At 42.8% G+C, this 25974-nt stretch overlaps 1 protein-coding gene across 1 annotated transcript in view; it reads right to left on the bottom strand.

The window, feature by feature from the left end:
• Nucleotides 1-335: 335 nt before the first annotated feature.
• The window catches only part of EIF3F (eukaryotic translation initiation factor 3 subunit F), a 39721-nt gene continuing 14082 nt past the window's right edge, over nt 336-25974 (bottom strand). The window contains exons 6-8 of the mRNA XM_085892858.1: nt 10498-10634; nt 875-988; nt 336-511 (exon numbers count right to left, since the gene is read on the bottom strand). Coding sequence (XP_085748984.1) covers nt 434-511; nt 875-988; nt 10498-10634 — 329 coding nt within the window. The 3' untranslated portion in view covers nt 336-433. The remainder of the gene's footprint in view (nt 512-874; nt 989-10497; nt 10635-25974) is intronic.

Below are 25974 nucleotides of genomic sequence, written 5' to 3'. Positions count from 1 at the left end.
TCAAACGGATGATCCGCTGTGGCGACCCTGAACGGGAGCAGCCGAAAGAAGAAGAAGATATCTATATATATATATATATATATATATATATATATATATATATATATATATATATATATATATATATATATATATATATATATATATATATATATGAACAAACAAGTAACATTCCCCCTCACTGCTCCAGTAATTTCCTGCTTTCCAAAAAAGTTACATAATTCCTTACTCAAGGATAGTATGGAGGCAACATTTGTGTGCCAGGAATCACTAATTTTACCAATGTCACCAGATGATTCACTTTCGGAGTAAGGAGAAAAGAGAAAAACCGCATATTGTTTCAAATGAATTTTAATGATTGATAATTTCATTTAAATACTGTTCTTAGAAAATTGACCACTGGAGAAATGGACCAAAAAGAGAAGCTTTGGGTTCAAAGAGTCACCAATTTCTCATGTAGACCAAGCTGAGCCCTGGTCAAATTGGACAGGTATGTCACCATAAGGAGGTCCTGCAAAGCAAACATGCAATCAAACCAATCGAAGAATCAAAAATGTACCATTACAGGAACTTGGCCCCGTTTGCTTCTGGATTCATGTAATCGAGAGATAAAGTTCCAATGTGCACTTGCGTCAGGGGGAGGTTGGGAGAGGTTCAGACAGTGTAAACAACATCCATACAACGGTGGAGGGGGCAACAATTAGGCCATGCATGTTATCATTGCTCGCCCCTTTTCAGGAAATAACATGCAGACATTGTTTTTAGCTTGGGCAAAAGGCAAGAGCCTTAATAGTGCTGCAGATGACTGCCCCCACAAGCATGGCAATATTGTGGACCAGCAGAAAACTATGGGATCAGGAGAATGACAACTCACATTTACGTTGCCGTTGATCATCGCTTCAAAGTCTTCGGGTGCGATCTTGGGCACCTTGTTGACTAGGTCAATGAGAAAGCGGCCAACTTGATTGTCAGCCACAGTCTTCCCTGCCTATATACAATAGATTATGGGTGTAAGATGCATTTATAATGGGCAGAAATATCCACAAGACATTACTGTGAACCACCACCCAAACAGGATTGTGCAATTATCACAATGTTTTCACATGAAGTCCTGTAGGGCACTGTTTCTGCCTTAAAGGTTTAAAATAGTGAGCATTAAACTTTTTGCAAAGCCCTGAAAAAGCTAAACAGCACGAGTAATTCAAGGGTGCTGAAGCCACAAAACCTGTACCAACAAAGATCTAAAAAAATTTTTTAAACAATCAATAGTAGAAACGGAATGAAGGTAGAAAACCAATAAAAACTTATCATTAGAATCTTCCATGAAGAAGCTGGATCTCTGTGCATGTTATGTTCCCCTCTGTCTTCTACCACTTTTCTAGCAGCCTCTGCACTTTCCTTGCTCTATCTCCCCCCCCCCCCACACTCATCCCCAATCGGTTTCTGCAAAGTGCACACAGTCTGCCAGTAAACCACTTCTCATGAAACTACCAAAATCCAGGCTCAATGCTCACCTCCATAAATTTGTTGTTCTTTTCTCTCACCGCTCCTTTGGGATGCAGGGGAATGGAGGACACCTATGAGTCCGAACATATTGGCGTGTAGCTCAAAGCGCAAGTATGTGCTCTGGTCCTTTCAACGTCGTCTGGGTAGCCTCTATGGCGCTCCGCTAAATAGCGACCCTCATTTGGAGCCCAGTGCACGTTTATGGCTGGAGAGTGCTCCCAAAAACCCACAACCCATGTTAATCTTGGAGCTCCATTGCGTGACCAGGATTGGGGGCAAATGAGGCCATTTTCAGCTTTGGAGTTTGGCGGGGTGGGGCTACTTCTTGGGGAGGCATTTGCGCACCAATAGGAATGCTCGGATATGCCTACAGGGCATTTTGATCTGATTTTCGACTCCTCCTTCGCCCAGGCTCTAAAATATAGCTGCAAAAGAGCCGAGAGAGTCACCGCTGAGTCATCTGCGCTCTGCTTCGTCCTCATTCCTCTTCACCAGCTTCGTTCCCCAGTCAGTCTTCATTAGCATTTACATTTACAGATGTTCTCATACGCCACGCAAGCCATCTCCTCCCACGTTCTGCCTCTCCCATCTAGTATCGTCTGCTGTGGACACACATATACTAAAATAGCAACTACAGATACGCATTCCTTCGCTCTTCCTCTTCTTCACATTTGCATCTCATTTGTACCTCCCACTCACACACCATAGATACCCCAAGTTTTCTTTCATCCTCCCCTCTCTGAAGCGACTGGGAACCATGGGCCCGTTGGCCATGCCAGTTATTGAAAGAGATCATAAACACCTCAAACTGCCTCATCTTACTGTGCTCTCTAATTTCCTTGGGTATGTGTCTGATGGTGTCTGTTATGTTAGATTAAAGATAAGATCGTAGAAGTTTATTTTCAGTGTAAGTCTGCTCTGTGCCTGTATTGCCTCTGTAAATATATGCATACCTTTTTACCCGCTTATGAATAACGCCTTTTTTGTTTGTTTCACTGTATTACTGGCTTTTGTTATAAATGTACCCAGCTCGTTCTGTCTTTTCCTCCATTGGTCCAGCATGGTCTGCACATTAGTTTAGCCAGGAAGTTATGCCCCACTCATTTCCTCTTAGTAGCCAACGCACACTCACTGTATCGTTCGGCAGTAAACAGGGTGTATGCTGAGGGCAGGAGACCACCCCTTGGTTCGGCCATCAACAAGTAAGGTATCACGCAAAGTAGTGTAATCCTGCCAGGATTGGCAGTACCAAACAGCATTCGTGGTTGCTTTTGCAACCTGTCGGTGCATGGAGTTATCCGTGTCCAGCGGCCTCAGGACCGGACGTTTGGGAGGGACCCGAGTGCTTCCACTCATGGCCAGCCTCGAACCACGGATCCGTAACACTATCATTCCAGTGTTTCACAGGCAAGGGAATTAATCAATGGGCACACCATCCCTCAGGGGAGTGGGAGCTCGTGAGGGTGTTAAACTGGGTGTCTCAACTGCTAAAATAATTTCGTGGACATCAAAGATCCCACTGTGACCTTTGTCAAGAGTAGGTGAGTCATCGCCGGGACCCTGGCCAAATTCCTGTCACCTTCAACTGAATGTAAAGCCTGTCCAACCGGTTCATGTAAGACGGGCCAAAAAAAAAACGTTTGAGCCGAACACACAGGGTGGGAATAACTGGGGCCGTTTAGGAAATTGGAGAGACAATTGTAATAAATACCACAGTTTTAGCTAAACAGTCCTTCATGAAAAATAAATAATAATAAAATTGTATTAGTGGGTCATTCTATGTCAATTCACCCCCCCCCCGCCCGCTCCCAATGACACCCCTCACATTTGCCTGGAAAATTTTCTAAAATTTTTGAAAACTTATATATAGAAAAAACAGCGCACTAAAATGTGCTCTTTATGCCAAACAAAGGAATCCCAAGTCTCAGCTCAATATCGTTAATGGTTTTCAAGTTAAAGCCCATCAAAATAAGGGTGCCATGCCCCCTTTACACACTCATGAATTGCGCATTTGTTTTATTAGCATTTTGGAGGACCCATATAATCTGTTCAAAGAGATAGAAAGCTTAAATGTATTTTAAACATTATGACGTTGACAGGCAAACTTTGAAGTCGATACGCTTTGGAAATCTGTTGGTTTTACATCATAAGTTCAAATTAGAAAGTTGCTGGAAATTGAATGGAGAACATTTTGGCATCAACCAGAAGTCATTAAGACTTCTGTTTCCAGAGTTATCGCCCAAAATGCGTTTTACTTTTTTGCAACGCCACATCATAACGCGTCAATCAACTTTTACCAAACTTTGTCATGGGCTGTCGTGACAGTTGACACAGTTGCCTACAATTGGCCAAAGTTTAAGAATGAATGGCTGAGCGGTTTGAGACGTAGGTGAGTGGACAGACAAACAAAGCAAACAAACTAAACAACAAGCCGATCAACATACTTGGCAAAATTTATTTTGCCAAGTAACAAAGACAGACAGATGTGAAAACGTAACCTCCACCTACCTTTGGTGGCAGAAGTAACGAGAACGATCAATGAAGCATTACATACCCTCACCAGGATTTGTTTTGTGTGGTTTTATGGTACGTATTTTATAGATGTACTCGCATTGTCATTGTACTGTACATACTTCACACAGAGGTACCTCTACTCGGTTGAGAAAAAGATGACGTGTACTACTTGCTACCACTCAGTGACGTTTTGACCTCAATAATAATTGGTGGTTCAATTCAATGACCAAATATGCAACTCCTCTTCAAATCCCAAGTAGTCAATCGGATGAAAATTGACAGTTTTCGAAATTTGGCATATGTTGACCTTTTGGCCAATGTTGACCTCAAAAATAATTGGCTGGTTGAATTCATTGACCTGATGTGCAAATTCTCTTCAAATTTCGAGTCAATCGGATGAAGATTGAGGATTTTAGAAATCTCACCGAAGTTGTTGACCTTAAAAAATAATTTGTGGTTGAATTCAGTAAGCCGATATGAAAATCCTTTTCAAGTTTCTAGTCAATCGGATGGTGGTGGTGGTGGTCATATGGCAGCTTAGCTACTGGGGTAGCTATCATTTCTTGAAGCGCGACTGTGTTGCTGATGCAGTGCCCCTCTACCAGTACACACACTGGAACTGGTACTTATTTCGCCGACCTCGGAAGGATGACAGGCTGAGTCAACCCCCTGGTGTATTAATTCAGCGGCCGACGGGGCTTGAACTCAGGACCCTAGGATCCCAAGCTGCCACCCTAACCACTGAGCCAACACCAGGCTAGTCAATCGGATGAAAAGTGAGGATTTTAGAAACTTGACAAATTTGTTGACCTTTTGACCTCAAAAACAATAGGCTTCTTGCTTATGACAAACTCAACCATGTGGTGACATTTCGTGACCTGTACGCGATAAACATAAAAAAGAAAAAAATGAACAAACAAGGGGATGACGTCACGCAGAGCACGATACTTGCAAAATCCAAAAAACAAATTTGACCTCAACAATAATTGGTGGTTGAATTCAATGACTAAATATGCAACTCCTCTTCAAATTTCAAGTCAACCGGATGAAAATTGACAATTTTAGAAATCCGACCGATGTTGACCTCAAAAAGAATTGGCTGGTTGAATTCAGTGACCTGATATGTAAATCTTCAAATTTCAAGCCAATGGGATAAAAATTGAGGATTTTAGAAAAACCACCTTAGTTTTTGACCTTTTGACCTCAAAAACAATAGACTTCTTCTTAATGACAAACTTTACCATATGGTGAAGTTTTGTGAACATTGGTTTAAAATTGTGACCTGTAGGCGATAAACAGACAGACAAGACAGACAGAATAACAAAATCAACTGACCAGTATACAGGTATACCTCGATTTAAGTTGCCCCGATTTACGGTGATTCAAAGTAGCATCGTCCATCAATATGTACCCAGGCTTTGAATTACGTCTCTTTATCATCGAAGTTGCATCGTTCAAGCCACGTGCTGTGGCTTTTTCCTTCGCCAAAATATCCTACGGCAAAGCAGTCGGACAATGTACCGCTATGGCCATTGTTCATACTGTATTAACATTTTTTGTTATTGTCAACGTCAAACTTGGAAAAAAATTTCCACTGCCAATTAAATTCAATTCAAATTAAATTGACTGGGCGGCTCAAGAAAATTGGTGATGCCAAAGCACGTGACTTGAATGACATAACTTCGGTTTAAAATGTGCTGTACTTTATTCTGCATTTGTGTTGTTCAGACGAACTGTCCTTGCAAAATCTTCGTCATGAGTTGTAAGCGTGCTAGTGATGACGAGTGACTCTGTGGCTAAGAAAGAGCATAAACCTGTAAATCTGGAGGTGAAATTGGATGTTGTACACAGAATGGTGAGTGATGATCATGCTGTCGATGTTGGTCGGCACTGAGGTTTGCCTCCAACAACCGCATGTACAATTTATAAAAATGCAGAACAAATTTGTGAGTGCTAAACGTGTTCCGCCATTAACATCAAAATTAATTACGAAGCGAAGGAGCTCTTGCATGGATAAGCTGGAACGTATGCTGGCCATGTATACTTAGGACTTCATTAGAACGAGGATGTCTGTGAGTCGAGCCTTCACACAGCAGGAAGCTAAAAGTTTGTAGGATGGCTTAAAAAAGGAGAGCAAGAGTTCAGTTTCCGCTGCCACGGCTAAAGTGACATTTCCTGCAAGCTGTGGCTGGTTTGATAGGTTTATGCATGTGCCCGGACAAGATAGCCAAGGAGGTACGCACGGTTAAGCCAGGTGTCCCGTCTGCTAGCATTAGTTGATAGATGTTAAAGATCATCACGGTGTCTTTCACGAAGATTAGGAGGGTCATCCCCAGTATCCTGAACAGAATACAAATCCATGCCTGGACTACAAGTAGCAAGCCTTCCATCCTCCTTTATCTGATCATAACTCACTCTTACTCTCACTCTTTCCCTTCTTTCTCTACCATCACCACAGCTTTTTAAACACAGGATTTTACTGTATTGTACTTCAATACATTTCATTTCAATTTTTTACTGTCAAAATATGTGTTAGATCAAGTGTTTAAATTATCTCTGTTTAAGCCAAAAAGGAAATATCGGAGGTGAAAATTACGACATCCCCCTCCCCACCTCCCACATAGCCTAATTACCTCTGCCACCGAAGGTGAAGGAGGTTATGTTTTCACCCCTTTCTGTTTGTTTGTGTACAGGATATCTCAAAAAGTTGTGGATGGATCCGGATGAAATTTTGTCGACAGGACAAACTGATTCGATTTTGGTGAAGATCCGACTACTAAAAATTTTTAAGTGATTCTTCACCATTGAGAGATTGGGCCCAAAACTATATATAGCACGATATCTCAAAAACTTGTGAACGGATTTGGATGAAACTTGGTGAACACGTTGGGTGTGTGACAAGGAAGAATCGATTCAATTTGGGTGAAGATCTCGATCTGGATCTGATCTTTTTTAAAGTGATTCTTCACCATTGAGAGATGGGGCTAAAACAATATATAGCACGCTATCTCAAAAAGTTGGACTGATTCGGACGAAACTTGGTGAACAGGTTGGGTGTGTCACAAGGAGAAATTGATTTGAATTTGGTGAAGATCCGAATCCAGATCTGGATACGAGAATTATTCAATTTTTAAAGTGATTCTTCACCATTGAGAGATGGGGTCAGAAATGACATAGTTCTGTATACCATGGTATTTCAAAAATGTATTGGGCCCGATATGTTCTCGTGGATCAGGCATTACGTAGGGGAGGTATGCGCTCTACCGAGTATCCTTCTGGTTTCATTACTGTATTTATTATGGAAAAAAAAAAAGATTCGATTTCAGTCGCAGTTTTCAAGAACACATCCAAGATGTAAATCGAGATATACCTGAACTTGAAAAATCTTCGATTTTTGCAAGTAACAAGAAAAAGACATCGTGTAAAGCACGATACTTGCAAAGTCCACCCCCCTCTCCAAAGGTTGCTATGGATACCTCAAATTGTCCATTTCGTTAAGATTAAAATTGACAATCTTTATCAAAGGTCAGGTCAATCAGATGAAAATTGATTATTTTTCAGACTGAAATTGACAATTTTAGAAGTTTCACCCCAAGTTAACCTTTTGACCCCAGAAATCGTTGGTTTCCCAATTCAGTGAAGCAATATGCAAATCTTGTTCAAATTTCAAGTCAATCGGATGAAAAATGAAGTTTAGAAATTTGACCTCAAGATGACCGTTGTCTTCAAAATCAATAGGCTTCTCAGTTGAGACTACCTCTAAAACTTGGTAAAGTTTTGTGAAGATTAGTTTAAAATTGTGACCTGTAGGCGAATGACAGACAAAAAGACAGACAGAATAACAAAATCAACTGACCAATATGCTTGAAAAATCTTTGATTTTGCAAATAACAAAAAGACAAACAAACAAACAGAATAACACATGCAACCATCCAATATTCTTGAATAATCTTCGATTTTCGCAAGTAACAAGCAGACACCCAAATGCAATACCCTCTCCTCTTGCTCGAGTAATGAGAGTACATAGAACACCTTACCCTGTGCTGTGTTCAATAATATAATTCAACTGAAATAAAATAAGGTTGTATTAAAAACTAGAAGGGCACTCGGCAGAGCGGTCACACACACACACACACACACACACACACACACACACACACACACACACACACACACACACACACACACACACACCAAGTTTTATCCGAATCCATCCACAACTTTTTGAGATATCGTGTTATATATTGGTGTAGCCCTATCTCTCAATGGTGAAGAATCACTTCAATTATCAGATCCGGATCCGGATTCGGATCTTCACCAAAATTGAATCAATTCTTTCTTGCACACACCCAACATCCATCCATCCATCCATTGGGACCACGCTCTGTGCAGAGTGTTGGTGCTGTGTAAGCAGTCTCCTTGGCTATTGGACACAATCCTGGACGGATCACCACTCCGACACAGTATACCAGCATGCTGGCACTCATTTTGCAGACCTCGGAAGGATGACAGGCTGAGTCAACCCCACCTGGTATTAATTCAACAGTCGAGTGGGATTTGAACTCAGGATCCTAGGATCCCAAGCCCACCACCCTAACCATCAAGCCAACACCAGGCATACACACCGAACCTGTCCGCAAAATTTCATCCAGCTCCGTCCACAACTTTTTGAGATATCCTGCACACAGACAAACAAGCCGGTCGGTGACATGGGTGGTCACTATATAATTTCATACTAGTCATACAGTTTTTGACGGATCGGGCTGAAAATTTTTGACAAAGAGGTTGATTATAGAGCGCATAAAAGCGTGGAAGCAGATTTTTAATTTTCGAAAAATATATAGAAATCTTTTTCGGATTTTTTCAAAAATTTCAAAGTCCCGTTGCTAGGCAACGGTGGCGTCCATAGAAACGGTGCTCAAAAGCATACAACTAGATCCTGGTATGAACCAACCAGTCAAGTTTCATCAAAATCGGTTGACTTCTCTGGCCTCCAGAGCTGTCCATTACATACATACAGACGGAAAACCTGAGAATAACGGTAGTCAAGCGACCACCCAACAGAAAGGGGTGAAAACATAACCTCCTTCACCTTCGGTGGCAGAGGTAAATGTCATGCTGTATATCGTTTTTGGCCCAATCTCTCAATGGTGAATGATCACTTTAAAAATTATCAGATCTGGATCCAGTTTTGGGTCTTCACCAAAATTGAATCAATTCTTTCTCGTCACAACCCCAACATGTCCATCAAGTTTCGTCAGAATCCATCCGCAACTTTTTGAGATATCGTGCTATATATTGGTTTTGGCCCCATCTATCAATGGTGAAGAATCACTGAGAAAATTCTAGTAGTCGGATCCAGATCGGGATTGTCACCAAAATCTAATCAGTTCGTCCATGTCACACACTCAACCTGTTCACAAAATTTCATCCGGATCAGTCCACAACTTTGAGATATCCTGCACACAAACAAACAGACAGAAAGGGGTGAAAACATAACCTCCTCCTACCTTCAGTGGCGGAGGTAAAAATTCCAGAAATTTGGCACCGTTGATGGTCTTATACACTGTCTTATTTAACATGTTCAAGTACTGATAAATGGAAGGGTTTTGAAAGTGGCAAAAAGGCGATTTGTGTTCTAGTCTTCAAGTATATAATTCAATTGAAATAAGAGGAAGACTTTAAAGGTCATTAAAAAAAAAATCCAGAAGTTTAGCACTGTCGTGTCTCAAACACCACCCGATTTAACACGTTATACGAGTTCTTCGTACCTGTTGTGTCCTTTATGACATCCTTAAAAACTACGTTTCCTGTGAAGAATGATTTTCAATTATGTTTGACTGCCAGACAGGCAGACGAAAAAACATCTCACTCGTGTGCAATCAGGATTAATTCAGATCCAAAGTACTGTTGAACTCGAGGTTTGTTTTCCGATTCATGTTCCGATTTGTGTTCAAAACCTAACACTCATTTGAAATTGAGTTGTTCTTCGATCATAAACTAACGTTTGGAGACACATGGACAGACAGAGGTGAACCAATTCCTTCACCTCGCTTTTCACTTCACGGTGTAACTACAGCATAATTCTACATTTTTTTTTCCATTCGGGTGGAACTAAAATGAGGTGGCCCCATCCAATAATACAAGGTTTTTAACAACCTTCAGATAAAACATACTTGGAAATGCGCAAACAATAATCACCAAGCAATTTATAATTCCATTTAATCACACGATAATCTTTCAGAATTTAAGCATTAAAGTCCACAATCTTTCACTCTGAGTCTTTGGTATTACAAAACTGAAACTGCAGGAAAATCCTCTTGAAAGTTGAAAACTGCTACAAAGACAAATGCAAGACTTCCAATTATTTTTAAAAACAGGAAACACAACTGTTTGCAATTAGTCTCAAATTACACCTTTCAGCAGCACCAATCCTATACTTTTGTATGTTAGAAGCAACGGTGGTGTTCCTCTTACCAGAACATCTTCGATGTACTGCAGCACCTGTGTGAGCATCTCCTGGATATTGGAAGCTGCCACACTAACCTGCTGCAACTCAGCAGTCATGTTCACAGTCCTCTTGGGATGGTTCCTGGAACGCTGGATAAGCTCAACTGTGGGTTGAGACAAGCACATCATACACATAACCCTTTGTTCAAAGAAAGGACTGGCTCGAAGGCAAAACCTAACTGACATAACCACTGTGAACTCTTCCTGGTTAAAAGTGATCTGCACACAAAATAAGTGACCTTTAGCACTTGGTTTTTAACAGTAATTAATTGTAAACAGAGGTCCTTCTTTAAACCAACCTTAAAGTAGAAGTTGGGAAGAAAAACAAGTGAATTACAATACCATTAACGATTATCAAGCATCACTTTGTTGGAGAGAGTTGGGGTAAGAGAGAAGGAGTAGCAGAGCTATCATTTTTGATAACTGGGTTTCCCAGAAACTCTGGTGAAAGTCCCAGACAGCCACCAAGCTAGCAAACAAAAACAAACAAGCTTCACCAGGATCCCAAATCAACACAATTGCATTGCTGTGTAGGTTACACATAATCACAAACAGCCACCATCGTGGACACACCTTACTCCCCTGCTATGAAGCTAGTTGAACAACAGAAATCTTCTGTTTCTTCCTCACACTTGAATGAAGGTTTTTGGCAATCAAGCATTCTGCAGATCTGCTTAACTGTGGTAATCACTGGATTTTAACATTTACACAGCCTCAACTATCATGGGTTTTTAATACTAGAGTGATAAACAACAATTGATAGGTCAAGTGGTTCGGCAGCCATTGTGGATTAAAGAAAAATATGAAATGATGTTTTCTCTGGAACCACTTATCCAATCAAAGTGAAATTTGGCAAATATCATCTGCCACCATTGTGACATACATTGTGAAAATGATGACATCATAGGTCACTTGGTGTGGCAGCCATATTGGATAGAAAAACGAACCTTATACAATAAACACGAAACTTCACACATGTGATCCTCTCTCCAATCATGGGTAGAGTGCAAATTTTCAATGTCATAGGTCACGTACTTTGGCAGCCATGTTCATTTGAAAACCGACACTTTCAAAACCGTTTTCTCCGCAACGGCTCAACGCATCGATATGAATCACATCACAATACATGGAGCAAGGGGAGTGGATGATAACAGCAAAGTTTCGAATCGATCGCTAAAGCGGTTTTCAAAATATAATTTTATATTTATTTTCTGTGAAACCAATGTGGCTGCCAAACCACATGACTGATGACATCATTGTTAAATAAAATAAATACAGCAAGGGTAGTGCATCATAACAGCAAAGTCCAGTGTTGATTGGTTATTCGGTTTCAGAGAAATAATTGTTTTATCATACCCAAGAAATCATATTGTGGTGGAGGTGGCCAGGTTCGAATCCCACTCCTGTCAGCAGTTGTAGGGGAGCTGGGGTTCGATTCCCACTACCTAAATTTGTGGTAGTCAGGTGGTTAACACCGACCAACCTCCTGGGACAGTTGAGCGGTCCTTATTCCAAGGAGGCGGACACACTCATTGACATGGATTTCAGCTCGAGCTCGAAGGGTATGGTGGCTGGCAACGCCGCTGTCTGGGGGATGACGACAGAGCCCAGTGAGGGCAGTAGCGGACGGAGTAGGAGTACTCGGAATGGAACGGAAGGGCAGCACGAGGGGGTTTGATCCGTGAACCCTGCTACAAATACACAAACTGCAGTTTCTTTAGAAGGGAATAGATTTAATGAAACAAATATTTATAAGGACAACAATGAAGATTACAAGGACAATAACATAATTTTTATAACCAACTCCTATGATCGAGGGCTCGCACACACAGATGCAAACACAGACAAAAGGTGACAAACAAAAATAAAACCCACTTTCTCTTTAAATAAACTGGTACTCAGCCTGGCCAAGGGCTGGCCCTCTTCAATCTGGTGTTAGGGAGCTCCATCTGGCATGTGCGCTTGCATGCAAAATGACGCCGTCGCTTGTCGAGCCCGGGAGGAAGGCGCCTCCACCATCCATGTGCACATGGAGGCAGAATTGTGCTTCTCGTGTAGTAGCTTCCCAACCCTCACATGTGCAAATCTGACCAGCACCTCCTCGATCGGCTCTCAAAGTGCACACACTCGATCGGCTCTTCGCCAAGCACCCACACTTCGCCTTCTCCCCACCCTGCTGTAGGAACCTCCTCCCTTTCTTATCCTCTGTCTCCTCCGCCCCCCAAGGCATGTCCTCCTCGCCTCCAAACCAGGGAAGGCGGGGCTTCTCTTGTTGTCGCTGTTTCAGGGACTTGGTCCCTATCTTACGGCCTGGCTTGGAATATAAAAACATAGGGAAAAAAAATCAGAGGGTAATCACGTATAAGGGAACTTCTTTTTACTCCCTAAGCTAAGTAACACCGCACCACCCCTCATGTGGTAACAAATAACACTTAAGCTGACAGATTCCCTGACATATACATTGAGGTGCTTCTACACATCCACGGACCATGCTACACCATGCAATCCTATCTGGACTATCAAATAGTTTCATCAACCCCCATAATCATAACACAGCCCCCTCCCCGGAATTGTAGCTCCTGCAAGGTTCAATGACGGAGTTACCATTCCGGACTTACCACTTACTGATTCACAACTGATTAGCTTATGAAATAAATTAGAAGGGGCTGTGGGAAGCGAGCCATAACTAACTTACCTACCCTCTTAACCACAACTCAAGTATTTGCAAAACTCTTGCTTCCTTGCTCCTTCCTAACTCTTGGAGCGGGTAGAAAATGTCAGAAAACCCACACAAAAACATACTATAATGGACAAAACCTTAACCAATTTTTTTTTTTACTTTAAGTCTGTACAACCCCCTTCTAAAGACTGCGTTCATCAGTGGATGCCACAATACCCAATGTGACCTGTGGAGCCGTCCCGATTTGCCTTCCAAATTTCCGCGAGCCCTGCCTCTCTGGTACAGGTTAGTGACATGGATTTAGTGAACCTTCCTCACCCATTCATACATAAACCCAATATCAATCATTCATTCCAACTCTCTGTGTCGGAGTGGCGACCCGTCCAGGAATGTGTCCAATAGCCAAGGAGACTGCTTAGGCAGCACCAACGTCCTGCACAGAGTATGGTCCCAATGAATGGATGGATGGATTCCAACCCTGCAAAACCATGGCTTAAATGGTGTTCCACACATGTGTGATCCTCAACTGAGCAGAGGGGAGGTAAAAATACAACAAAAACGATGGGGGCTCTTCCGGTTGTGGTACCCACAGGCCAAAACCAAGTCGCTCGACTTACGACTTCTCCCACCCCCCCCCAACTATTTGGTCCCTGACAGCCGAACAACTCCTTTGTTGTACGCCCCGTCGGGGACGATCTTCACACATCCAGGATCTCACGTCCTCGTACGGGTCGCCAGGGGTCTGTACCGCTGGTAGCCCAACCAGACCTCCCCATCCAAATGGTCTCCCTTACCAGACACCACCGGCTGCCAGAGACAAATTATCTCGGGGGAGGGGGGGGCACACAGTCACCGCTCCTCCAGAGCTTTATCTATTCCTGTGGTCCCACATATCTTCCCCACCCACACAGTCCAACATCTCATCTCCTACCCTGTTGTCATTCAATTCTCAAACAATGCAATGCAAATATAGTCATCGTGTTCCTATACTGCCATGGCCTGCTTACATGTTATAACCGACATTCATTCTTGAAACAATTCAATTCATTACACATAACAGACATCAATTCTATAGACAATTTTGGCTCCCAAACCAATCCCTTTACTGACCATTGAGTCACGCTCGCTCACTCTCAACCAATTAAGCATGTCCCAATTTTTAGCAAAACTGAACCCATGGGACAGGAAGCATCAAGGCACCTTACCCTAGTGCAAGTCATCACAGGTTGGTCGGGTCGAAGCGCGTCATCCACCCCTTCTCGTTTCTCCTCGCACCCGATCAATCCACCCCTGTGGATTCGCTGCTTTCAATCTTCCTGGGTTCCAAACTTTTTTTTTTTTTTTAATTCATTTGTTTATTCTAAATTTGTATATCACCCCAAAATCTTGTAGATCACCCTGGTTAATGTTTGGGCGCAATCGTAGACTTTAAACACACCCTCGATGAGGTGTCAGATAATCAAATCAGCCACAAGAACAGTGTCGACAAACATTCTAGCGAGAGGCAGCAGCAGGATCTCTGCCTGCACCCCCCTCCAGGATCCGATAGACCAAATTTCTCTCATTCACTCCCAGAAGCCTACATCCTCCTCTGGGATCTAGTAGGTCTGGAGTTCTTTCATCCACTCCTGTTCGATGCCTACATACTCCTCCGGGATCTGGTAGGCCTAGAGTTCTCACATTCATCCCCAGAAGCCAGTATCCTCCTCCGGGATCAAGTAAAGCTGGAGTTCTCACATCCCCTCTCAGTCGATGCCTGCATTGCCGTCCAGGAAGAACTGTGGCCACGGCTAAAATGCATGCAGATATTGCCACAGCCCAGCGGACCCAGCCAAAACTGTATCTCCTGGGCACACCAGGCCAAGGGCGGAACAAGGCCATAACCGGCTGACCTACAACCAGCACGTGGATATAACTCTCAGGCACGCGTGGACGCCGGCAACTGCACTCCACCATCCACAATAGACAAAAGCCAGACAAACAACCACTATGATTAATGCAAACAACATCACCCGACCTTGGGCTGTCACACTCGTCTGCTCAGCTGCCTGCGATGAGAGAGTGAGTTGAGATGTGTTTTGGCCTCGTGCAGCTCTTGCTCCAGTTTCTCTGCTCCTTTTCTTTGTTTGCATTTTTTTTTCCACTTTCCGGGCTTCACTCTTAAATGACTGCAGTTCAGCACGCAATGCTCCGTTTTCCCGGTGTAAACTCTCCATCAGATCTTTTTCATCGGATCCCTCTAACGTTGGGTTCTGGAATCAGAAAAATCTGTGGTTCTGGTTCAAGTTCCAGCTTTTCCTCTCCAGGAATCACGACTGGACTCACATGCTCAACCACTGCAGATGCCCTCGTGTGCAGCCACTGCCTTCCATCGCACCACAGTTCTACCTCCATAGGACAGGAGACTCGGAGACCCAGATCTGGTATGACCTGTGTCATGAAAATAGCACATGGATGATCCAAAGATGCAGATCCTGCTTCAAAACGGCAAAGCTCACCATCCATACAGGCAAACAGCTCCACAATCAGCCGAAAGACGGTGCCAATGCCACACTCTCCCGCAGTGCCAAGCTCCCCGTCCGTCACTGCCAAGCCAGATGGAAAAACTAGCCACCCAATGTGGCAGTCAACTTTCTTTGTGATCAACATAATGTCGATGGCCACAAGCCAACCACAACGGTCATGACGATGATTCCATATGCGACCAAACTCCCCCAGCCGAGCAACTGGAAGTGAAGAATCATGCGGAACATTGCGATGCACAGGACGGGAGGGCGGCAAGACATGTATTCATAAAAGGAATAAATCAAAGGATAATAATGAAAATAAATCAAAGCATGAGGTAATGGCACGTGAGGTCATTTTCAGCTGAAAGTCGAGGCACCTCTACACACAGTTACAAAAGAGGACAAGGGGAAAAGACAAAACAAAAGAAAAATCCCTCTCTTTATTCTGGCACTTAGCTTTGTCCAGAGATGGTCTTTTAGAGCTTGACGATCGAACCACGTCGTCCTGCATGGGAAGCTCGCAAAGTGGCACCAAGCCGCTCTCTCGGAGGAAAACATACAGGAGGCAATTCGGGAAGTGATATTCAACACCAAGGCTCAGAAACCGCCATGCAACTACTTATTACACTCGAACTTGCCAACCGTTCCTGTCTTGCACCAGGTCCGTTCACAACGATCGCCCACCTTCCTCCTCGACCATACGACTAGACGATTTCTGAAGCCCTGTGATAAGGGCACAGGGCACGCTCTTATTCCCTCCTCAGAAACGTACACGCTTCACGACTCAGCTGAACAATCAATGGCTAGCATTTTGCTACAGCGCGCGAAGAAATTCGCCTGAGCACAAACACGAGAATGATGCTGCCTTCTTCACCGTGTCGGAGAAAGCCAGCGAACTAGATCCTTTTGCCTGCAATCGTGTACCTCAAACAACTCTCTTCTCCCCCGAACCTTCTGACGTCACCCCTATCATGCACCCCAGGGGCGTGGTTTGCTAGTTGTCATTCCTGGAGGTGGGGTCTTTGCCTGCTTGGAACGTTAGGCTCAGTTGTTGTATTAAAGGACGTGATTCCTTATTGCCAGTCTTGTAAATGCAAAAACATAGGAAAAGGTCACGGGGGGGGGGGGCAAGCACATACTGGGATAAATTATCATTAAACTCGACCTAATTGTCACAGCACTACCTAAAATGCAGACACGTTTTTGCATCCGAACCTGAACCAAAATCTAATCGGCTTGTTTGTCACAGATCCAACTCATCAACCAAGTTCTGTCACAACTCGTCCACAACTTTTTGAGATATGTTTTACTGTACATCATCTTTGGCCCTATCTCTCAATGGTGAAGAATCATTGAGAAAACTAGAAGGGTATTCGATAGAGCGCATACCTCCACCCTGTAATGACTGATCCACGAGAACATATCGGGCCCAATACATTTTTGAAACATCATGCTATATATATCGTTTTTGAGCCCTATCATCATCCGAATCCATGCACAACTTTTTGAGATATCATGCTATACATCGGTTTAAGCCCTATCTCTTAATTGTGAAGAATCACTAAAAAAAATTATCAGATGTGGATCTGGATCTTCACCAAAATTGAATCATTTCTTCCTTGTCACACACCCAACATGTCCCCAAAGTTTCATCCAAATCCGTCAACAACTTTTTGAGATATCGTACTTTTTATAGTTTTTCGCCCCATCTCTCAATGGTGAAGAATCACTTTAAAAATTTTAGTAGTCGGATCTTCACCAAAATCGAATCAGTTTGTCCTGTCCACAAAATTTCATCCGGATCCGTACCCAAAGACTGACTGACAGACAGGCAGACAAACAGGTGAAAATGTAACCTCCATCCACATCCACCTTTGGTGGCAGGGGTAATAAAAACACAGCCAGTCCCCCTCCTCCCCCCACAAAGAAAAATTGTACACACAGCCCTATCGTTCTGAAAGTGGAAATTGTGTGCAGGAGATTGTGGCAGCACTTGGCAGATGATGGAGAGGAGTGTTGCGGCTTCAGTGAATGTTGTGGCTTCAGCACGATTCTGCTTTGGAGTTTGGATTATTGTAATCATTTAACAATATAAGATTCGAGGGAATATTAGAGAATTTCAATTTCCAGTGAAGAGTTATTTTGAATAAAATAAAGAGGAGCATTCCAGCCGAAATTAGCCCAAAAAAAATCAAATGTGCATTGGTTCAACCGATTCTCTCACTAAAGGCCCGGTCACACCTTGACGTTTTAGCCAACGTATGCCGATTTTTGAATTTTTTTTCTAAAACGCTGGCACACGTTGAATACGTTATGGGTAAGTTTTGATAACATTGAGAGCACGCTGAAAAACACTGCCATACGTCGTTGTACGTTGGCTTTAAACGTTGTACTTTTCGGTTGTCCTCAAATTTTTTCATGCTTGAAATTTCACGACGTATGCCGGCGTATGACTCACACGTTCCGCTACGCTGGCCACAAGTTGTATGCACGGTCTGCGATCGTTGACAGACGTCAACACATGCTACTTCTAAGTTAATCATAAGTTGAGACACGCCGAGGTAATGTTTAGCGTACCCGAAACTTATTTCTAACCTATGATTAACGTGTTGTTGGCACGTTACGCGATCGTTGCCACACATCGACAGACGTTACTTTTAAGTTACTCATAGGCTGAAAGACGTCGGTATAATGGATCGTCCTTGCATCAGCGTCCACGGCCACGGCCAAGACACTTATTTGCAGCATTCTTCAAACTTTTCTTCGGCATGACGAGGATGTTCACACTTCGATGTCTAGCTTGGCTATGATTCCAATTGTCCATCGGCAGCGTCTATTTAAAATAGTCGAGTTTGAGCGTTTTAATACGTTCAGAAGAAACGCTTCAAATTTCCAAACCCCAGCGTCAAAAAACAAAGGCGAGTGACAGCAATTTAAATCGTTCATTGTAAACAATGAAAATAGTTGAGTGGTACCGTTTAAAAGTCGTTGAGTGTAAAAAAAATCCAATTGTTGAGCGCAAGCGTCTACTTTCAATAGTGGAGTTTGAGCGATTTAGCACGTTCAATAGAAACGATTAAAATTTCCGAGCGCCAGCATCAAAAAACAAAGGCGAGTGACAGCAATTTAAATCGTTCATTGTAAACAATGAAAATAGCTGAGTGGTACCGTTAAAAAGTCGTTGAGTGTAAAAAAAATCCAATTGTTGAGCGCAAGCGTCTACTTTCAATAGTGGAGATGCAGCCATTTAAATCTTTGAGTAGCAGCCTATGAACCTACCCGTGGACACGCGGACGCAAGGAGGATCCATCATAACCCACACCCTCCCCCTCACACTCACCTACTACTGCCAACATGAACAAACTACTACTAATACTAATACTAATACTGTTACTGCTGACATGGACATCGACTCAAAAACACAGTTGGGTTCCCCTTTTATGAGCAGCATTTTTATATACCAATTCCCAAAACCGCTGGGAACACGTCTTTATATGGCAGTTGTAACCTAGAAACACGTTCATTTATTTTTTTTTTTTTTGTCGACCGGAAGACGTCATTAGAATACGTCTACATACGTCGATGTGTGTTGGGACTACGTAAAGAATTGGTTCAAAGCACGTCAAACATAAGTTAGAAATAAGTTTCGCGTAAAAAAGACATTACCGCGACGTGTTTCGACTTATGAGTAGCTTATAAGCAGCGTTTTTGGACGTGTGTAAGCGTCCACATATCGTGTGTACAACTTATCCCCATCGCATGCGGAACGTGTGTCATACGCCGAGTACGTCGTAAAATTTTGAACATGTTTAAAATTTCTTGACGTACTCTACTTACTATGACGTATGATAGCATACTTTAGCGTTGTACTCACGTATACCAAATTTACTCATACAGTATTTGACGTGCCCCAACGTTTTAGACACATTTTTCTTAGGTCGGCATACGCTGGCAAGATCGCCAAGGTGTGACCGCGATGTTGACACTTCCATTTCTACGGCAGTTATGATTCGAATCGTTGTGCGTCAGCCTTTTAATAGGCTACGTCACGGCATCGTCGGCGATGCGTGCAACGCGCTATGCCGAAGTTAGACTATCGTTGGGCATCGGTTGTGTAGGCCGACAACAGGTTCAGCATTCGTTGGTATAAGTTATCTATAACACAACGAAACGTTCTGTGTCCGTTACTAATATGTTATGCATACGACCAACTCGTTATGAATACGTCCGAATCTTAAAAAAAAAACATCAAAAGTTCAACGTCAGCCAGCGTTTTACATACATTTTAATACGTTGCCATCGCTGGCTAAAACGTCAAGGTGTGACCGGGCCTTAAACCCGACAGTGCTTCAAATCAACAAGAGGAAGAGAGGTTTTGATCAAGTAAACTATTACTTTCTTTGCACTGGAATTAGTACAGCTTTTAGTCTCCAATCACACTCTTTTTCCCTGCAATTAAAGGACAATTATCTCAACCGTACTTCTCATCGGAGATTAGAAGTTCCTCTTTTCGTATAGTAGTTGGACTCATTTTGAAATGGTAAGCGCAATTTCCAGTTACCATGCTCACTCGCCTCTGCCCTATATACAAGCAACACCGTAGGGTAAACAAGTGAAATACCTCGAGAAGGTGGGAAAAATGAAAACTTGTGGGAAGTTGATGGCATGCCATCACAAATCCCCTCGCTTCCCACCTCAAGCAAGGTTGAAAGATGGCAAAGAGTTCAACCAGGAATGAGCCAATATCAAATTTTGAGTAAAAAAAACAAAAATTAAAAATTGCGTTTTAAGAATTATGACCAAGTCCCCAACCCCCTGGTGGCATGAACCAAATCCAAAAAAAAAACAATGTTACATATTTCATGAGTCCCCCAATGTTAATTGCATGGACAAAGTTTCATCAAAATGTTTAAAATATGCCCATAATTTGGTTTGTTGAATTCAGTGACCTGAAATATATATCCCTTTGAAATTTCAAGTCAATCGGATGAAAATTGAGGATTTTAGAAATACCACCCCAGTTGTTGACCTTGGGACTATGTTAACCTTTTGGTCGATGTTGACCTCAAAAATAATAGGCTTCTTCCTCATAATAAACTCCACCATGTGGTGACGTTTTGTGAGGATTGCTTTAAAATTGTCACCTGTAGGCGACAAGCAGACAGACAAACAAGAAGAAGGCGTCGTGCAGAGCACGATACTTGCAAAATCCACACCCCCCCCCCCTTCCAAAGGTTGCCATGGATACATTAAATTGTCCATTTCATCTATGTTATATTACTAAAACTCTCATCTTGTATGTATGTATGTATGTATGTATGTATGTATGTATGTATGTATGTATGTATGTATGTTCCAGAAATACAGCCAAAACGGTACATGATAGCACAAAAATTTTAGGGCCACCTTACTCACCATTCGCCTGCGGTGTGCAGTATCAAGTTTCATTCAAATCGGGCAACGAAAAAAAATTTAAAAATCAATTCCCCAGTCAAGTAATCTTCGGGAGTATTTGATCAATGCAAACAACCTCAGCGGTATAGTTCACTGGAGCTATCTTTTTTTTTTTTTCTTGAAATGATTTTTTTTTTCATCCACCTCTGTCACAACAGGAACCCAACGGGTTCACGGGTCATCTAGTTAAGATTAAAATTCACAATCTTAATCAAAGTTCAGGTCAATCGGATGAAAATTGATTATTTTTCAGATTGAAATTGATGATTTTAGAAGAAGTTTGACCTTGAGTTGACCTTTGACCTCAAAAATAGTTTGTTTCCAAATTCAGCGATGCACTATGCAATTGCTGCTTAATTTTCAGGCTAATCAGATGAAAATTGATGATTTTTCAGATTTAAATTGATGATTTTTGAAAAAGTTTAACCTCGAGTTGACCTTTGACCTTTTGATCTCAAAAATCATTTGTTTACCAATTCAGCAATGTACTATGCAATTGCCGTTTAATTTTCAAGTCAAATGTATGAAAATTTACGGTGTCAGCTAAAAATTGATGATTTTAGAAGCTTGACCTTGAGTTGACATTTGACCTCAAAAATAGTAGGTTTCCTAATGCAGTGACGCAATATGTAAATATTGTTCAAAGTTCAAATCAATCGGATGAAAAATGACGATTTCAAAAATTTGACCTCAAGATGACCTTTGACCTCAAAATCAATAGGCTTCTCAGTTGAGACTACCTCTACAACTTGGTAAAGTTTCATGACTATCGGTTTAGAATTGTGACCTGTAGGCGACAGACAAAGAGACAGACAGACAGAATAACAAAATCGACGAACCAATATGCTTGAAAAATCTTCGATTTTCCAAGTAACAAACAAACAGAGAGAAAAGGGTGAAAACATAACCTCCTTCACCTTCGGTGGTGGAGGTAATAAATCAGATTCTTGATAAGCAATATTCTTGTCTGAAACAGATTTCTCCATCTCTTGCCTTAAGCTCTTTCCTATAGTCGTCCAAGACTGCTCCCCCATCTGAAGCCTTACTTCTCATATCATGGTTATCATCTAATGTCATCATGGTTTCACATTTACCCAAATCGAGTGCATTGCTGATATGTGTTGCTGATCAAACGTATTGCTGATCCCCGACAACCCTCTTCCTCCCTTCTCATACTGTAATGGATTTGGGCATTCTTGTCCACCTGTTCCCCTGTGGCAATACATCAAATGCCACCCTCTGTAATTTAGCTCCTCCATGAACCTCAACGAGTTCACAATTGTTAATACAACAAAATGAACTATAGCCTCACTCATTGACGAGTAGGTGAAGTGACATAGCAAGATAGCGAGCTTTATGGTTGACCATCATATGCTGGAGGTGATTACAGCATCATGTTAAAAGGTTGAAAAACCAACCCATGAACAAATACTCCCAGGCAGTTTTGCTGTGTGATTACAAAAAAAGCAAGTCAGAAACTCAGAATAAAGCAGCTGGGCCAGCGAATTGCCCAGCATGTTTGTTTGGAACAAATACAATCATTGCCTTCCAAAAAAAAAAAAAATGCAAGCAGGACAGGAAATAGCCCTTTCACCTGCAAATCCGCTTTTCAAAATAAATAAATAAATAGTACAGTATTGTTAAGGATTCAGCGGTGGCGGGATTCTCACCCGGGTCTTGGAGCCAAACGTTACAGATTCGGCGCCACCCTCACCACCGCTGTCTCCGGGGTTTATAACGCCGGCTGGCTCGGCACAGGCCTCGGGTCACGCGTCTTCAATCGCGATACCAACGTACCCCTGCACCTTACCAGTTGGGGAAATAGACCCCGGTTACAGACTGGTTTTGTCAGATGCCGAGCGTTTTCTGCCAGTCTGTAACCATTTTGGTTTTATATACCAATCGAACGGATCATTCCTCGACACGACACAAATTAATCCATAGCGGCAACTTCATCCGAATCAACCCAATTTATTGGGGAACACAACACAAGCAAAACATTCACGACAATGTTTTAATTAATCTATAACCCGTTCTTAACTAGGGAACTACGGATTACGGGTTTCGAGGGGGTCCCTACCGAGATATACCTTAAACAACATGCAGACAAGACATAGATAGCATGTAGACAAGAGAGTACTTGGTAATGTTTCATGGACGAGAGGAAAGTGTCAAAAGCACGAATGTCGCTCATAACAAGTGGATGTCCACGGATTCGAGCCCCCAAGCTCGAACACGCCGCGTGGCAAAATGACGCTCGCCCTCCTTTGTCGCACCGCACGCGGCCTCCGCGCGCTCTGACCCCTGGTAAGGTTGACGGCCCAAGACCGTCAGATCGACGATGGGTTTCAGCTGGTCTCTCACAAGGTCCAGCATACAAGTCCAGGCCTGGCCTCTTCACCAGACAAGGCCAAATCGGGGTGCCAGGCTTCGGCAGGCTGGGTCCATGGGATTCCAAAACGCCGTCAAGCCGTGAGGTGAGTCAGAACAGTCAGAGGCTCCGTCGTTAGACGCAGGTTGAACCTGTCAATCACCTCCTCACGAATCCGACTCCAGACTCACACAGCAGCCAGGTCCTCTCAGTTATTTTCCACCTTTTTTCCTTTCCTTCTCGCCTCGAAGCCCGAGCACGCCTCAAAACTGACTGTTCCCCCAAACTGAACTACTCCAAGAGGTCTCCGTTCGCTGCCCACCGGCTCCTCCCCTTTACGAAGCCGACAAACTCCTCCCCTTAGTTTCACTTCCTCTTTTTGGCCACTCCCTCTCAGCCGACTAGGCGGGGCCGCGTCTGGAGAGAGGAAGGAAGAAGAAGGAGCTCTCGATACACCACCACTGCACAAACAAATAAACAGCCTCTTACACCTCCCGACACACATGTAACGTCCATTTTACCTAACAGCCTAGCTAAACATGCATTTAATGGGGATCTGGGATAATCCTATATTTAGTAGCCGACTAAGGGCCATTTCTGTCACAGTATATTTGTGTGCCCATTAGCTAAAATATTGTTGCGGGCCGGGGGTCGGGTGTGAAGACCACGAGGTGGGGGAAGCTATCTCAGCTCCCACCAGACTCCCCGGAATTGTAGGCCGTCGCACACGGATAATTCCGTGACGGAGCGGGTCGCTTAACCGACCGTGGACGCCAATAACTCAACCGCGTGACCTTGGGTCTTCCCGTCTATGGGTTAATCGGGTTACCTAATTAATCACGTGATTTAATTAACGGGGAACATGCCCTCTGTAAGCCTTGCCCGAACCGGATCACTCTACCGGATCGGATCACTTTTCCGAATCGGATGCAACCGAGTGACACTGTCAAGGACGTACCAGCTAAAAGGAACGGATCGTTGAGAATAAAGTCCGGACTAAACTAGGATTCGGACAATGCTGAATCAATGGAAGAAAAGGCAAAAATGAGAAGGGAACATTCCTAATAATAATTTATTAACAATGGGCGAGGCGTACGTCTGCCTTCGAGCACATTCTATACAGTGTGTGGTGTCCGGCCATTAAGCACGTGGCCAGCGCCCACGTCCGCACGACTCTGCTTGCGTGTGCGCGGGGCGAACACCAATATGTATGTGGCACGATCAGGATTTATTGGGGTGTGTTGTGCAGTGATAGGGGAGAGAGGTGTGGTGCAGCAAATAAACAGGCAACTTACAAAAGCGGACACAGAGCAGACTCAACGCAAAAATAATAACAATTGGGTGGTCGCGAGACTACCGTTATTCTCAGGTTTTCTGTCTGTCTGTATGTATGTAATGGACAGCTCTGGAGGCCAGAGGAGTCAACCGATTTTGATGAAACTTGACTGGTAGGTTCATACCAGGATCTAGTTGTATGCTTTTGAGCACCGTTGCTATGGACGCCACCGTTTCTAGCAACGGGACTGAAATTTTGGAAAAAAAATCTGAAAATTTTTTATATTTTTTTTTTCGAAAATCAAAAAAAAAAAAAAAAAAAAAAAAAAAAAAAAAAATCGGCTTCGCGCTTTTATGCGCACTATAATCAACCTCTGTCAAAAACTATACGACTAGTATGCAATTACATAGCGACCACCCATGTCACCTGACTTGTCTGTTTGTTAGTCTGTTTGTGTTCAGGATATCTCAAAAAGTTGTGGACGGATTCGGTTGAAACCAGGTGGACATGTTGGGTGTGTGACAAGGGAAAATTGTTTCAATTTTGGTGAAGATCTGAATCCGGATCCAGATCTGATAATATTTTCAGTGATTCTTCATTATTGAGAGATTGGGGCAAAAACGATGTGCAGCTTGATATTTCAAAAATGTATTGGGCCCGATATGTTCTCGTGGATCAGGCATTTTGTGGCGGCGGTATGTGCTCTACCGAGTGCCCTTATCATTTCTATTTCATTTTATTTTATTATTATTTTTATTATTTAAAAAAAAAATAAAGTCACGCTTTGTGGAAGAGTGAGAACACTGAACGGATCAGGACACAACAAAAAAAAAAGTAACTGCAGAGAGGGGAAACACCAACAGCAGGACTGAAGGACAAAATAGTGGAGACTTGGACAAATAATGGATGTGGGGAGGATGCATGTGGTGGATTGTGTATATATTTATATCCGAAAAAAAAAATCCGAAAAATATTTTTATATTTTTTTTTTTCGAAAATCAAAAATCGGCTTCTGCGCTTTTATGCGCACTATTATCAACCTCTTTGCCAAAGATTTTCAGCCCGATCTGTCAAAAACTGTATGACTAGTATGCAATTATATAGCGACCACCCATGTCGCCTACTGGCTTGTAATAATAATAACAGTAACGATCTT

This window comes from Eptatretus burgeri, chromosome 1 (genome assembly GCF_056783735.1).
Source record: "Eptatretus burgeri isolate ZD-2024b chromosome 1, Ebu_testis_v1, whole genome shotgun sequence".
Classification (NCBI taxonomy): domain Eukaryota; kingdom Metazoa; phylum Chordata; class Myxini; order Myxiniformes; family Myxinidae; genus Eptatretus; species Eptatretus burgeri.
Note: the sequence above shows the minus strand (reverse complement) of the source record. Positions and strands in the feature narration are given on the sequence as shown.